The sequence below is a fragment of the Loxodonta africana genome, chromosome 10 (genome assembly GCF_030014295.1).
Source record: "Loxodonta africana isolate mLoxAfr1 chromosome 10, mLoxAfr1.hap2, whole genome shotgun sequence".
Lineage (NCBI taxonomy): Eukaryota > Metazoa > Chordata > Mammalia > Proboscidea > Elephantidae > Loxodonta > Loxodonta africana.
The window spans coordinates 93,780,796-93,798,261 of NC_087351.1; the positions used below are offsets into that span (position 1 = coordinate 93,780,796).

Sequence of the window (17,466 nt, forward strand, 5' to 3'; positions counted from 1 at the left end):
AGGAACTAGGCTGGCGCAGAAACATTTCACAGGAGCATCTGCCTGGCAGAGTGGTGCAGGTGGAGGACATTTCAGTAACACACTTGAAATGAAATTCTTCCATCCCTTTCTCCTGACCATTCTTAGAGATCCCATACACATAGAAAACTCTAGTTGCTATAGACAAATTATGTGTCACAGATTCAGAAGCCTCTGAGGCCTACCTGCTCCTCTGTAGATGAGGATTAAGTCAGGAACCTTAGCTCGCACTCAAATCTCACTCGCTTACATTTGGGGCTCTGAGTGTATGCCCACCTAGGGCAGCTCTCACCACCTCACTGGGCTGGTGAGCCAACAGGGCTAAGGAGGTTCACTAAATATTGAAAAGAGATAAGGTTTTAAAATATTGTGTAAGGTTAGTCATTTGAGTGCATATTTGCAGCAAGAGCCCTGAGCTGGATCATGTCCAAGAGCAAAGTATTTTTTTCTCCTCAAGTGTTTCTGTCCCACTCTCTTGCAGTGAAATTACAGACAACCCTTACATGACTTCAATTCCTGTGAATGCTTTTCAGGGGCTGTGCAATGAAACCTTGACACTGTGAGTATTGCCAGTTGTATTCTGGCCAACAATTGCACTTTTATTTGCGTCATTGCCATGGTTTCACAAGCTATCCAAGAACCATACTAACTTATTCTATGTACCCTATACTCTACAAAGGGTTTCACATAACTGAATAAGAGTATTGCCTTATGGTATGGTACTCTATAGACTACAAAAGGGTTTCGGGTAATATGACAAGCGTAATCCCTGGGTAGCGCAAACAGTTAAGCACTTGGATGCTAACCAAAATTTGGTGGTTTGAATCACCCTGAGATGTCTTGGAAGAAAGACCTGGCTATCTACTCCTGAAAAATCAGCCACTGAAAACCCTATGGAGTACATTTCTCTTTGACATACGTGGGATCATCATAAATCAGAATCAACTCAATGACAATCGGTGGTTGTGGTGGATTCTCTTACGACAGTGGGGACATTTTTTCTGTAAAGGGCCAGTTAGGCTTTACAGACCACATGGCCTCTGTAACAACTGCTCACCTCTGCCATTGTAGGGTGAAAGCAGCCATAAAGGATATGTACAAGAATGAGCATGGCTGTATTCCAATAAAGCTTTATTTACAATCACAGGCAGTGGGCCAGATTTGGCCTGCAGGTCTTTTGGTATAATTTTCTATAGTCTAGTATTCCATTTGACAGAGGAAGAACCTGGGATTTAAGTAACTTTCCCAAGGTCACTAAGTTTGAAAATGATGCCTGCAAGGGTTTTGTACATGCTTTGCACTCAGATCTTAACTTAGTAATCACAAACTCTTATAAGCTCCTGTGAGGGAACATTGAATCAAAAACATAGCATTACTACCCATCATTGTGATTCCACAGCCTGGATGAGATCTGCTGTTTAGATGTTAAAAAATAGATGCTTTTTTTTTTTTTTCAGGGAAAATTCACAAAATGTTCTAATAGAAGTGTAAAAGATAAGTTACCTCTCCATGTTGGTAGAGAATTCCTTTCATCAAATTAGCCACCAAGTAGAGTCAGGGATACCTCCAAAGGACTTTCTCTCTTCATTCCCTGGGCACTACCTAAATTCAGGCCTTATGGACTATGGACTATCACCCCAATTTTTCTTTCAGCACACTGCAGTCAAAGGATTCCTTCTTAGATACAAATCTGATAGAAATACTGCCTAGCAAAACTGACCCAACCCTCCACACAGCCCTTCTAAGGGGCTATTTTCCAAACTATGCCAGATCTATCAATCTAGGTCCTATGAAGCCATCTCAATCACTGGGACTCTATCGAGACTGGAGCATTCCAGCTAATCTTTCTTCTCACAATATGGGGAGAGCTCTCTTAAAAAGATAGGAGTCGCCTTCTCAGACAATATTTCTTTTCTGACAGCAAAGCAAAGACCTGGAATTTTAGCTTGCTCAGTCCCAACCTCAAGGCCTTTTACTTCCTCCGTATAAGTTTCATTTTATCATCTAGCACCCATCATAAATAAACTTCTACATTTTAGATCTCTGTACAGAATGTTACTTCATCTTTTGGCTTTTTTTTTTTTTTCCTGAGGATCCCATATCCCATGTATTCCTCTCAACTGAAAGCTTCTCATTGTCCCACACCTGGCACAGTGCCTAGTAGGCAGTTGATAAACGTCTAAGAGAGAGAGCCTAAGATCTCCTAAAACTAGAGATAGGGATACCAGGGGTTCTCAGTTCTCATTTCCAGAAGATTATTTCCACATTCCTAAAAAAAAAAATCCTCACTTCTTTGAAGTTCATGTTCTGTAACTTTGCTACATTGTCCGTTTTTCATTTTCGTCATTCATAGCCTCTTCATAGCTAGGCCATTATCAAATGCAGCTTCAGTGTCCATGACGCCTCAAAAGCTCCTGACATCTCTGAACTCCAAAAGCCTTCATCTATAGTCCACATTATCAAACAATAACCACTGCCATGCCCTAGTACCACATATTTCCTAGATAGTTGTCTTAGTCATCTAGTGCTGCTATAACAGAAATACCACAAGTAGATGGCTTTAACAAAGGGAATTTTATTCTCTCACAGTCTAGTAGGCTACAAGTCCAAAATTCAGGGCGTTAGCTCCAGGGGAAGGCTTTCTCTCTCTGTCGTCTCTGGAGGAAGGTCTTTGTCATCAATCTTCTCTTACTCTGGGAGCATCTTAGCACAGGAACCTCAGGTCCAAAGGACGTACTGTGCTCCCAGCACTGCTTTCTTAGTGATATGAGGTCCCCATGCCTCTCTGCTCGCTTTTGTCTTTTATATCTTGAAAGAGATTGGCTTAAGACACTATCTAATCTTGTAGACCCCCACATGTCTGTCAGTTTGTCATACTGTGGGGGCTTGTGTGTTGCTGTGATGCTGGAAGTTATGCCACCGGTATTCAGATACCAGCAGGGTCACCCATGGAGGACAGATTTCAGCTGAGCTTCCAGGCTAAGACAGACTAGGAAGAAGGACCCGGCAGTCTACTTCTGAAAAGCATTAGCCAGTGAAAACGTTATGAATAACAGCAGAACATTGTCTGATATAGTGCTGGAAGATAAGTCCCCCAGGGTGGAAGGCACTCAAAAGGTGACGGGGGAAGAGCTGCCTCCTCAAAGTAGAGTTGACCTTAATGACGTGGATGGAGTAAAGCTTTTGAGACCTTAATTCACTGATGTGGCACGACTCAAAATGAGAAGAAACAGCTACAAACATCCATTAACAGTCGGAACCTGGAACGTACGAAGTATGAATCTAGGAAAATTAGAAGTCATCAAAAATGAAATGGAATGCATAAACATCGATATCCTAGGCATTAATGAGCTGAAATGGACTGGTATTGACCATTTTAAATGGGATAATCATATAGTCTACTATGCAGGGAATGACAACTTGAAGAGGAATGGTGTTGCATTCGTCATCAAAAAGAACATTTCAAGATCTATCCTGAAGTACAACACTGTCAGTGATAGGATAATATCCATAAACCTACAAGGAAGACCAGTTAATACCACTATTATTCAAATTTACGCACCAACCACTAGGGCCAAAGATGAAGAAATAGAAGATTTTTATCAACTTCTGCAGTCTGAAATTGATCGAACATGCAATCAAGATGCATTGACAATCACTGCCAACTGGAATGTGAAAACTGGAAACAAAGAAGAAGGATCAGTAGTTGGAAAATATGGCCTTGGTGATAGAAACAATGCTGGAGATCAAATGATAGAATTTTGCAAGACCAACAACTTCTTCATTGCAAATATCTTCTTTCACCAACATAAACAGCGACTATACACATGGACCTCACCAGGTGGAACACACAGAAATCAAGTTGACTACATCTGTGGAAAGAGACGATGGAAAAGCTCAATATCATCAGTCAGAACAAGGCCAAGGGCCGACTGTGGAACAGACCATCAATTGCTCATATGCAAGTTCAAGCTGAAACTGAAGAAAATCAGAGCAAGTCCACGAGAGCCAAAATATGAGCTTGAGTATATCCCACCTGAATTTAGAGACCATCTCAAGAATAGATTTGACACATTGAACACTAGTGACCGAAGACCAGACGAGTTGTGGAATGACATCAAGGACATCATACGTGAAGAAAGCAAGAGGTCACTAAAAAGACAGGAAAGAAAGAAAAGACCAAGATGGATGTCAGAGGAGACTCTGAAACTTGCTCTTGAGCATCGAGCAGCTAAAGCAAAAGGAAGAACTGATGAAGTAAAAGAACTGAACAGAAGATTTCAAAGGGCCTCCCAAGAAGACAAAGTAAAGTATTATAATGACATGTGCAAAGAGCTGGAGATGGAAAACCAAAAGGGAAGAACAAGCTCAGTGTTTCTCAAGCTGAAAGAACTGAAGAAAAAATTCAAGCCTCGAGTTGCAATAGTGAAGGATTCCATGGGGAAAATATTAAACGGCGCAGGAAGCATCAAAAGAAGATGGAAGAAATAAACAGAGTCATTATACCAAAAAGAATTAGTCGATGTTCTACTATTTCAAGAGGTGGCATATGATCAGGAACCCACGGTACTGAAGGAAGAAGTCCAAGCTGCTCTGAAGGCATTGGCAAAAAACAAGGCTCCAGGAATTGATAGAATATCAATTGAGATGCTTCAACAAACAGATGCAGTGCTGGAGGTGCTCACTCATCTATCCCAAGAAATATGGAAGACAGCTTCCTAGCCAACTGACTGGAAAAGATCCATATTTATGCTTATTCCCAAGAAAGGTGATCCAACCGAATGTGGAAATTATAGAACAATATCATTAATATCATAAAAAAATTAATATCATACACAAGCAAAATTTTGCTGAAGATCATTCAAAAACGGCTGCAGCAGTATATCAACTGGGAACTGCCAAAAATTCAGGCCGGTTTCAGAAGAGGATGTGGAACCAGGGATATCATTGCTGATGTCAGATGGATCCTGGCTGAAAGCAGAGAATACCAGAAGGATGTTTACCTGTGTTTTATTGACTATGCAAAGGTATTCGACTGTGTGGATCATAACAAACTATGGATAACATTGCAAAGAATGGGAATTCCAGAACACTTAATTGTGCTCATGAGGAACCTTTACATAGATTAAGAGGTGGTTGTTCAGAACAAGGGGATACTGATTGGTTTAAAGTCAGGAAAGGTGTGTGTCAGGGTTGTATTCTTTCACCATACCTATTCAATCTGTATGCTGAGCAAATAATACAAGAAGCTGAACTATAAGAAGAAGAAAAGGGCATCAGGATTGGAGGAAGACTCATTAACAACCTGCATTATGCAGATGACACAACCTTGCTTGCTAAAGGTGAAGAGGACTTGAAGCACTTACTAATGAAGATCAAAGACCACAGCCTTCAGTAAGGATTGCACCTCAACATAAAGAAAACAAAAATCCTCACAACTGGACCAATAAGCAACATCATGATAAAGACTGAAGTTGTCAAGGATTTCATTTTACTTGGATTCACAATCAACAGCCATGGAAGCAGCAGTCAAGAAATCAAAAGATGCATTGCACTGGGTAAGTCTGCTGCAAAGGACCTCTTCAAAGTGTTGAAGAGCAAAGATGTCACCTTGAAGACTAAGGTGCGCCTGACCCAAGCCATGGTATTTTCAATCGCATCATATGGATGTGAAAGCTGGATAATGAATAAGGAAGACCAAAGAAGAATTGACGCCTTAGAATTGTGGTGTTGGCGAAGAATATTGAATACACCATGGACTGCGAAAAGAATGAACAAATCTGTATTAGAAGTACAACCAGAATGCTCCTTAGAGGCGAGGATGGCGAAACTGCATCTTACGTACTTTGGACATGTTGTCAGGAGGGATCAGTCCCTGGAGAAGGACATCATGCTTGGCAGAGTACAGCAGAAAAGAGGAAGACCCTCAATGAGGTGGATGGACACAGTGGCTGCAACAATGAGCTCAAGCATAACAACGATTGTAAGGATGGCTCAGGACAGGGCACTGTTTCGTTCTGTTGTGCATGGGGTCGCTATGGGTTGGAACCAGCTTGATGGCACCTAACAGCAACAACAACAACAATCTTGTAGATCTCATCAATATAACTATCAGTAATCCATCTCATTGTATCATAGTGATAGGATTTACAACACATAGGGAAATCACATCAGATAACAAAATGATAGACATTCATACAATACTGGGAATCATGACCTAGCCAAGTTGACAGATATTTTAGGGGGACACAATTCAATCCATGACAATAGTTCTCTAGCTACAGAATATATAACTCTAATATCCTACTCTCTTACTACAGTTTACAATCTCCCATCTCCCTGAAACCCTTACTGTCCAATATCTACCTTTAAATCTTATATAAACCTTCAATTCCTCATACTATTTGTCTTCTCCTAGTGTATTATAGTCTTATTGATTTCACTTCCTGCTTAATGTCATCCAGATATCCTCCTCAATGGCCATGATTCCTATCTTGATACCACATGCAGCCTACATACACCCAGACTTAGGTCAATTCAATCATTGATCCTTTTCATTCTTGTCCCAGATTATTAAGTGACGCTGGAGAAAACAAATGGACTGGAAATTTATAATCAACAGACTCAGCTGGGACTTCAGCATCTTGCAGCAACTTATCCAAATCAGGCCTGAACTTACATCACATCACTAAAACTCTAGCAAAAATGGTGACTTTTTGATTCTCCATCCTCAACTTATTTTACCTGTCTGAAATTACTGTTATTACTGTTGACTTCCTTTGAATTCTGATACAGTTCTCTCTCCTGGCTTTTCTTCTCTCTCTCTCCCGAAGTCAATTCTTCTCAGATTCCTTTTACAATTGGGAGATTCCTCAGAAACATCTGAAGCATGGCTCCCCTTGAAATATCAGATGATGTGCAAAGATGGATCACATTCCTATTTGGCACTGACCAGCAGAGGCCGAGTTGGGCCTCTGCCTCTAGACAGAGCATTACACCCTCCAGTTTGCCACAGTTCATATCATTTCTTGTTGCCTCTTACAAACAGCCTGCCTACCCATTTATGTGACCTCCTGGTGCCTGTGGCATTTAAAGATGTGAGCTCTGTCTTTTGTCACCTTCCTTTCTCACCACCGGTGAACTCACTTACTCACATGGCTTCAATTTTGAGCAAGAGTTATTATCTAGCCAGACTTCTCCTCTGAGATCAAATCTTGAAACACCTATGAACACTTCTACCATTACCATTAGGCAGGACTTCAAACCAGTTCATACCTGTTCCAACCCTGCTGAGAATTTGCATTTCCATCTCAGATATACTGAATCAGAATCTGCAATTAACAAGGTCCTCAGGTGATTCTTATTATAATAAATTTTGAGAACCATTGCTCTACTAGTGATTTTCAGAACTGGTCCCTAACCAGCAGCATTAGCATCACCTGTTAGAAATGCAGATTCTCAGCAGGGGTTGAAACGTGAATGAACCAGTTCAAAGTCCTGCCATTGGGTTAACTCTTGCGTGAAACCCCTTTTTCCAAATATATGTGGAATTTTTTTTTTAATTTTTAATGGTAGTAAATTTTTGTTCCTCTAAGTGAATCTGGTTCTGAGAAACAGCTAAATGTTACCAGGAGGTAGTTCTGAAGAATGGGCATAAAATGCTATTTTATGTCCCAAACAAGGCACAAAGTTTTCTTGTAGAGTTCATACGTGGAACCTGAGAGCCTTCACACACATTTCTGACACTGAAGAAATGAAGTCCAACCCTCCAGAAAAGGGCCAACACCACCCTTCTCAGGTCACTGATTTCTCCTTTTTCTGTTGATTGTAGGAAACTATACAACAATGGCTTTACTTCTGTCCAAGGACATGCTTTCAATGGGACAAAGCTGGATGCTGTGTAAGTCATGGGTAGCCATGGAAACTGCCACCTCCCCTCCCTCCAAGAAGGAGGGTCAGAATTCCCAGTCTTTTTTTTTTTTTTAACTTTGCTTGGTAGTGCTTTTCTGAAATACCTTAAATATGAGGAAACTAAACTTAAATAGCTAAAGAGTAGAACATTCCAAAAAAAGTCAGAATGTCTAAAACATTCACAGTTTTAGGCACTGAAAGGGAAATTACAGCACATTAGAAAAGCAGAAACTGGAAGGACCGCTTTATGATTGGTTTTGGGGTCCCTACCAGGGAAAAAGAAAATATTTCAGCCCTATCTCCATCCATTCCTAAGATGATGCCATGATTGCTTACCTACATCAATTCAGGAAATCTGCTGATGATCTCCAGGACAGGCTGATCTTCACACTACATACTGGGCCCTTAGTACATAAGCAGATCTCCTGTGACTGGAAGCTGAGGGATAGGGTCCCCAGAGCATGTCTCAACACCAGAATTAGTGTGACCGAGACTCGGAAATGATGTTAAGGAACATGACAAGGGCCAGCTTTAGTAGGTGCTTAAATTGTCTGTAATTCTAAATCCCAAAGCTTTATCCTCAATTCAGTGGAGAACCATGGATTCGTTTTCAATTATCTTGTAGGAATGTGCAAGGGTGGGTGGGAGGGGTGTGTATGTGTGTGTAAATGTTCACCTACTATGTACAAGAAGTAAAAGGGTATTTTCAATTAAGCCCAAAGCTGTTCAAAATGCCAGGTTTCTCTCTTAGTCCTTTATGACACATTCTCAAGAAGGGTCTCAATTTATATTTGACTGACTCAGAAATAGCTGAAAAGCCAACTTTTGCCCTTTCGAAAAATAAATAATGCCCAGAACAGGAAGTTGGCAAAAAGACAGCCACTGGCATAGGTTTCTGGGCTTGTTGTACTTTTACTTCAGGTCTTTGTGGTCCTAAGTGTCAGTGCCAGGTTACACTTTGTGTCTGAGAGTTGTAGCCTGGTTAAGTCATACTGGTTTATCTTTTAATCTAATACCCCAACTAATGAAAAATAGCATTTTTTAGTATCTTCGTCTCATATATGATAGACTAGTTAATTTGTAGAGCTCTCCCACTACAAAACAACTAAATCATACATAAAACATCCTTGTTATTGCATAGCTCCAAGAGAGGGAAATAAAACAAATTAATAACAAACCAGGATCTAAAACGAAAGCGGTTAGTGCTCATAAAGGGTGGAGTTCCCGTATGGGCCAGTACCAGCATCAGTAGTGCCAGGAAACTGGAACTTAGGGCAGTAAGAAGCAACTGGGGGTGGTGTGAAACTGAGATACCTGCAGTGAGCCAGGAAAGCTGGACAAAAACTGGAGTGGTCTCTCACTAATAGTACCTCCTGACTCCTGGCAGAAATAAATACAAATCCTCTACCAAAAAAAAAAAAAAAAATCCCAATGCAAGTGGCTGGTTTTATGAAAATTAAAATCGCAGCCAAAGATCATATATAGAAGGAAAAAAAAAATCACCATGAGTAAAAGTCAGCTGAAATAACAAACAACCGACTTGTGTGTTTGATTTTTCTTACAACCATTCATTTAGGTTTAAAATTTTTTTTTTTAACAATTATATTTCTTTACTTCCAGAAGTTCTATTTGTTGTTGTTGTTTGTTTGTTTAAATTTACCTGGTTCCTTTTGATAGTGTCATTTGTTTGCTCATTTTTTATGATTCCATCTTTTTTCCTTTAAATATTTCATACATAATTATTTTTTACTCTGGAACTGGTCATTGCAAAATCTGAAGACCTGAGGATTCTAAATTTGTTTGTAGCACAGCATTTCTCCAACTTGGGCATACAAGCTGCCAGAAGGACCTTGTTAAAATGCAGATTCTGATCCGGTAGGTCTGCAGTAAGCCCTGGGATTCTGCATTTCTAGCAAGCTCCCAGGGGATACTGATGTTACTGCTCTAGTCACCTGTCTTACACAGCAGGGGTGAGGTACACTGGATGCACAACCATATGCCGTGAACCTGGATGGAAAAGAACACATATGTAGACTCAGTGGTTTTGGTGGTGGTCTAGTTTTAGGGTTAGGTGGTAGGTTCTGGTATGATTCCATTTTTACAGGATAAATATTAGCAAGTTTTGAAGTCATTATACTTAGGCATAGATTTCTGAGTTCTCATAAACAAGGCCTCACTTTTTTTTTTTATTGTACTTTAGATGAAGGTTTACAGAACAAACTAGCTTCTCATTAAACAGTACACATATTGCTTTATGACATTGGTTAACAAGCCCATGACATGCCAACATTCTCCCTTCTCAACCTTGGGTTCCCTATTACCAGCTTTCCTATCCCCTCCTGCCTTCTAATCCTGGCCCCTGAGCTGGTGTGCCCCTTTAGTCTCATTTTGTTTTACGGTCCTTGTCTAATCTTTGGCTAAAGGGTGAACCTCAGGAGTGACTTCATTACTGAGCTAAAAGGGTGTCCAGGAACCATACTTTCAGCGTTTCTTTAGTCTCTGTCAGACCAGTAAGTCTGGTCTTTTTATGTGAGTTAGAATTTTGTTCTACATTTTTCTCCAGCTCTGTCCAGGACCCTCTATTATGATCCCTGTCAGAGCAGTCAGTGGTGGTAGCCAGGCACCACCTTGTTTTACTGGGCTTAGTCTGGTGGAGCCCGTGGTAGTTGTGGTCTATTAGTCCTTTGGACTAATCTTTCCCTTGTGTGTTTGGTTTTCTTCATTCTCAAAAAGGTCTCACCACTCTCACCCTTGCCCCTCCTGCTAATGTGGTTCTCTGTTGCTGAAATGCTAATCCCTTGGTATCCCCAGTGGTCTAGAAGAGTGTGACAATCTCCTGAAATCTTTATACCCTAAACATCTACAAACTATCTTCAAAAATTTAAGAAGTCCCAATACTTCATCCACAGAAAATTTGAATTAGAAAGATCATTTCCTTAAGGGTCACTGTTTTACTTAAATCAAGGAGGAAAATATTTAGTCAGATTCATGTATTATTACAACTGAGAGCTAATAACTAAAAAAAACTACAGGATAAATCTAGGGAAAATCATAACATCAAACAAAGCAGCCAATGTTATTTCCAATCTGAGATGTATATTTTTGGACTGGATTGAAACTAATTGTTCTCCCTAAATGTAATGCAACCCTTGATATTGTTGATCTTGAGTTAACGCCACCAGAGTGTATCCAATGTAGAACAAAACACAAGAACCACTGCTGTGGAGTACTTACCAACCTTCTTGTCCAAGCTCCACGTTTTACATATGAAGGAAATGAAGCCCAAAGAGGTTACATGTTTGTTTTTTTTTTCTGTTTTTGTCTTTAAGTGGCTTTTAAATTTTGTCCTTCAACCAGGGAGACCAGAGCTGATACTGTGGTGCCCTGAACTGGGTGTTTCCACCTAACTCTTGCCTAAACCAAAACTGCCTTTCCAGAAAGCTGATAAGAAAAAAGACCAGAAATCTTGGATATGGGGTAATTCGTTTCTAAAACTTTAACTTTTCCACAAGCAAATGGTCTTAAAGCCCAAGATCAGAATCTGTACTTGCAATTTTCTGCTTCTTTATCTTGCCATATTTTGCCATCAGAAGGTATGGCCCTCAAACAATCTCAGCTGTCATTTCTTAAGGATTGAGATTTGAGGTTTACAATTCAGACTTTAGGTTTGTAGAATAACAGTTCTCAATTTGGGCTAAAAATGTGAATCACCCAAGGAGTTTTGAAAACACTGATGCCCGGGTTTGACCACCAGACATTCTGGTCTAATTGGACTGTGTGTGGGCAGGGCATGGGGATTTTAAAAACTCCACAGGTGAGTCCAATGTAGAACAAAACACAAGAACCACTGCTGTGGAGTACTTACCAATCTTCTTGTCCAAGCTCCACGTTTTACATATGAAGGAAATGAAGCCCAAAGAGGTTACGTGTTTTTTTTTTTTTTTTTTCTGTTTTTGTCTTTAAGTGGCTTTTAAATTTTGTAGTGTTATGTAGTGTCCTGGTGGCGGTGTGGTTAAGAGTTCGGCTGCTAAACAAAAGGTCAGCAGTTCAAATCCACCAGCCACTCCTTGGAAACCCTATGGAGCAGTTCTACTGTGTCTTATAGGAACACTGTGAGTCAGAATCGGCTCAATAACAGTGGGTTTTGGTTTGGGTCTAGTGCCTAAGCCAAGGCCAGGACCAGCATCACCTCATGCAGGACTCTTCCCTACACCCTGCTGGGGTTCATCATCGCTGACTTCCAGCCACTACCAAGCTTGGACACCCAATTCCTCTGGCCAGTTCTGCTTTGTTTCTTAACCCAGGAGAACGTTTAGGCTTCTTTGCTTAGTCCATCAAAAGCAGCAAATGCAGAAACTAAATATCTTGCAGCTGGAAAGACTGGGATCATGTGAGTGAAGGGAGACAACTGAAGATTCAGGGCATGACCAGGAGAAGGTGCAGAGGAAAATCACACCAAGGGGCTGCACCACTAGCCAGGGAGAACCTGGCTGTACAAATGGAACAAGCCAAATCAGTGAGCTTCCAAATGAGGTGTGAGTGGGGGCATCTGGATGAAAAAGCTGGCATGGTAAAAATGATGTTAAATTTTAAAAATTAAGGTTGACATTAGGTCACAAGTTTTGGCCACTTTGCTTCAAAACGAGTCACACCTGCTCATGATTGGACTTTTGGTCATGATTAGAGAAGACCACAGAGATTTCAAGAGATTTCTGGAAGAGCTTTTTGTAATCAGGAGACTTCTCTGTGCTCAGTGGATCGCAGTGTAAGTCCACAGCCTCCTATGTTATGGCTCTGGCCATAAACTCGAGTACGAGATATCAACAGAGTTTATAGACATTTTCTACCAAAAAGATATGAAAATTGACAAGGGAACATAATCTCTGTCCCAGGTTTCCCCCAGCTTTTTTGATAAGAGAAGAGATGGGGAGGGGGGGATGGTGACATCTCCCAAACTACATTCCCTTGAATTCTCTATCAAGAATAAGTTATTTTCATTACTATGTCTTTTCTCCTTAGTTTTTTTTTTTTTTTTTTTTTTTTTTTGATGACGTGTGTTTTCAGTATTGGAATGCCTGCTTACTAATTGAGTGTTGGGTCATTATGAGTTGGAATTGACAGCGATAGGTTTGATTTTACGGGTTTAATAAGGATTTTGAGAAATACAATCTGGTAATACAAGCTACCAATGAGGTGAGTGGCACTGTAGCACCACCGATCTGTGGTATGACAATATTCCAATGGAGCTATATAGATAATTTATTATGGGCACCTTTCCACTAGGTTATATGGGGAACCTCTGGTTTTTCAAATATGACGTAGAAAAACCAAAACAAACCCATCAGGTCTCCCTAACTATCACACAGGAAAGCCATAATTATGTTTGCAAGTCTTATCTCACAGAAATAAAGGGAAAAAAGGCAAACATTTACAAAACTAACACATCCAGGAAGCATCACCTAATAGAATGTTCAACCTACACAACTGTTAGGCTCCAACTCCTGTCTGCTGAGCTTCACACATTTCAAGAGACCCACCTTGATGCTAAATGCATTAGAACCAGAAGAATGCCTTATGTCTGAGTTCCAAGAGACATAAAAAGTGGCTGATACACCATTAATCCAACAGTAATGAAAGAGTTAATGGAAGTTACTTTTAAAAAGAGGTTCATCATCTTAAAACATAAAACAAAGTATCCAGATGTGTTTACTGAAGGACTTCTCAGGACTTTTCATAGATCAGCCTGATTTAGTAGTATCCAAGAGGGCGATATAATATACAGAGCTTCCCGGGGAGCCATTGGTTCCAGGAGCATCTCTTTGGGTGGACATTTCATAGAACGTATTTTGAGAAATACTAGTCAAGAAGAATCTTTTGATATTCCATCTTGTTGGAAGCAGATAAATTTAACATAGGTTTTTCTAGAGTAGCGTCCCTGGGTGGTACAAACAGTTAGTCAACATACTCAACTGCTAACCTAAAGGTTAGAGGTTTAAGTCCATCCAGATGTACCTCAGAAAAAAGTCCTGGCAATCCGTTTTCAAAAGATCAACCACTGGAAACTCTATGGAACACAGTTCTACTCTGACACACATGGGGATGCCATGAGTTGGAATTGACTCAATGGCAACTGGTTTTTTTTATTATTATTATTCCAGAGTCAGCCTGTGGAGATTCTAAGAACTAGTAAAGGATTCAGATTACCTGGTGGTCATCTGAAATTAAAACTATGACGAGATTATGTGGGGAGGCTCTCCTGATTTTCCCCCTCACCTTTTACCTCAGACCGTATCATGGGCTCTGTGAGAGGCTTGGCTGAAGGCAGGAAGTTATTCTGTTAGAAACCCAAACCAAGAAAACCAAACCCACTGCTGTCGAGTTGGTTCCAACTCACAGTGACCCTAAAGTACAAAGTAAAACTGCCCCATAGGGTTTCCAAGGCTGAAATCTTTATGGAAACAGACTGACACACCTTTCTCCCACAGAGCCGCTGGTGGTTTTGAATCACCAACCTTTCGGTTAGCAGGCGAGCACTTTAAACTACTGCACCACCAGGGCTCGTGAACTGGTGTCCTGATCAACAGTCTGTTCTAGTCACTGTAACCATTCTTTCAAACACAGGAAAGAAATCAGTGTGCCATGTCCACCATACTTTCCTGACATTTTTATGTTAAATATTAAAGTTATTTGGAAGAGTTTAACAAATGTGAGCAATATTGCTTAGTTAAGAATCATTTGCGTCCTGATTTTTAAAAGTCTACATCAGAGGTCAGCAAACTTTTTCTATAAAGGGCCAGATAGCGAATATTTTAGGCTTTCCCGACCATATGGTCTCAGTCACAAGTACTCAACTCTGCAATCCTAATACAAAGGTAGCCGTAGCCAACATATAAACAAATGCGTGACTGTTCCAATAAAATTTTCTTTACAAAGACAGACAGCAAGCAAGAGTTAGCCCAAGAGCCATAGCTTGCTGAACTCTGGTCTTAGATGAAGATATTCAGTGAGGACAATTGTGTGATGAATATGTAGTCTATTGCTCCCAATTCCTGGTAAATGTTAAAGGGTAAGCATGAGGTAAAGAAAAAAAGTATTTGAAGAAGAATATTTCAAGGTTAGAAAGTTCAGATCAATCACAATAGAAAACAAAAATTGTTTTTTTTAATCAATATTTTGAATCCAAAGTTGAAACTCTGTTCTTGTTAATAAAACAATGCTCCATCTATTCATCAATCTACCTTAAGATTCTGGTTTGTAGTGGATGGAAACCTAATTTTTCCTAGATTTAAGCCTTCAGTAAAAGCTATTATGTAAGTCCAAAGTAAAATCAAGATGATGATCACAGTAAGGAGTTATGGCGCTGGAGGAGAACAAGGATTGAGCTCTAGATGAAGAAAACAGAGGTTAAGATTTGATAGTAATCATGAAATAGTATTCATTTTATGTTTTTTAACCTAAGGCTGCTGTTTCTGTAAATATAGACCAAAATAAGCATATCAATCTTTTATCATTATCCTAATAGCGGTCAAAGGAGTGCACATGGCATTTTAACAATTTGGTAAATTCTCCACAAGTATGTTCAGATATCTTTAGGTTCTAATTTAATATAACGTTTAAACAATGTGTCATCCGAAAGAACAATTATTCCCCCATCATCAGCCTCATGCCAATTTGCTGAAATTAGCTGATTTGACCTCATTTACACTCATTTTTTTAGCATTGCTGGAGAATACAACTGCAGCCAAATTGGATGAATTCCACATTGAGAACAAACGCTGATGCCTCAGCAGCATTTGAGTAATTAGACAGTGGTGAAAATTATGGCAGATGTGTAAAAGCACAGCTGTCATTTCATATGGAACCAGGCACCCTGTCATCACTCAGATGTGAAATTAATAATAATACAAGCATCTCTTGCTCAACAGAAGTTGAACTGTACTCAGTCACAAGTTCGGTCACACGTTCATTCTTTGGAACTTCTTTTCAGTCCTCTTTCCACACAATCTGGCATGGGGATGTGTTGCTTCTCGTAGGATATCTGATTCTCTGTACTGTGGTTTCTATTGTCAAACTCTTGTAACTAGCTACTATTTGACAGTGAACATTTGGGCAGGAAAAAAAAAAATAGCATTTTAATATGCTAAGAACCTACCATGATGCTAATCATCATGAATAGAGAAGTCAACACAATTAATGTGCTAATTAGCATCACACATTAGTTCATCAGAAGTAGAACACCACAGCTTGGAGCACCAGAAAAGAATGACGATAGAGAAGATTATAGGATTAAGCGGGCCATTATTTCTCATGGGATAAGTGTTTGAACAGTTTGTAGGATATGCTCCAAGGTGGATTTTTACCTCTGCCTATTGAAACCTTGAGCATCGTCTCACCTGTGACTGTTTACAAACAGGCATCCTGATTTCTCCTACCAAAAGGATTTCCCTACAGCAAGCTAGCTTCCCTTAGGCTAACGTGAGAGCTAGGCAGGGCTCCCCTTTAATTTTGTGAATAGCCAAAACTATGGGAAGGAAATACAGCTTCCCACAGAAGGTTCCCACATGAGTCTCACGACATAAACAGATGTCAACCTAAATTTCCCGTAAAGGAACTGTGGAGTTGTTTGCACCTAATAACAGCAAAAACAATGCTGAAATTGGAGTCCTGGTGGCACAGTGGTTAAAAGCTCAGCTGCTAATCAAAAGGTTGGCGATTCAAATCCACCAGCCCCTCCTTGGACATGCTATAGGGCAATTCTACTCTGTCCTCTAGAGCTGCTATAAGTCAGAATCTCTAGACGTTACTAGTAACTGGGCTTTCGTCTATTCAACCAGCAAGTCTTTATGGAATGGCTGCTATGTTCCAAGAGTGAGTCCAGTGGGAAAGGATGTGAGCTGTAATATTGTAAACATATACTACAGAGTTTGCTGATGGGATATTCTTTCACAGCTCACTTATGACCACCTTTATATTTTTGACTGCACTGTTCTCCCTTAATTACGAGATATACCAAAACGCCAAGCCAAGCCTGTTGCTGTCAAGTTGATTTTGACTCATAATGACCCTATAGGACAGAGTAGAACTGCCCCACAGGGTTTCCAAGACTGTAAATCTTTATGGAAGCAGACTGTAACATCTTTTCTCCTACAGAGTGTCTCATGGGTTCAAACCACCAACCTTTCAGTTAGCAGCCAAGCTCTTAACCACTGCACCACCAAGGCTTACTATGAGATATATAGCACTTAAAATCAAGGCAGAGCTCCTTAACCCCTCCCATCCACCATGAAAAATCTGACATTTTTTTCTAGAAAGACTTCTAAAAAGACCTGCTTCCAACAGGTTCTCAAAGAGGCGTATGCCCCAGAAAAGCTGTTGAACACACACAAATGTAGGAGTGTCTATCTTATTTTTTTAGATGATGCCTGTTCTTGTCTCATAGCTCTTCCCAGTATTTTTATTTAGGAATCCTGACCTACAAGAAGGTCTTTCTTTCATTTCTGATTCCAAGCCTTTCTACTCTAAGTGCAATTATGTTTA

The 17,466-nt window shown here is 40.1% G+C and overlaps 1 protein-coding gene across 2 annotated transcripts in view; it reads left to right on the plus strand.

Moving 5' to 3' along the window:
* TSHR (thyroid stimulating hormone receptor) overlaps positions 1 to 17,466 on the plus strand; it is a 178,368-nt gene that overhangs the window by 123,305 nt on the left and 37,597 nt on the right. For both annotated transcript variants that reach the window (XM_003408804.4, XM_010588790.3), the window contains exons 6-7: positions 500 to 577; positions 7,850 to 7,918. In XM_003408804.4, coding sequence (XP_003408852.1) covers positions 500 to 577; positions 7,850 to 7,918 — 147 coding nt within the window. The remainder of the gene's footprint in view (positions 1 to 499; positions 578 to 7,849; positions 7,919 to 17,466) is intronic.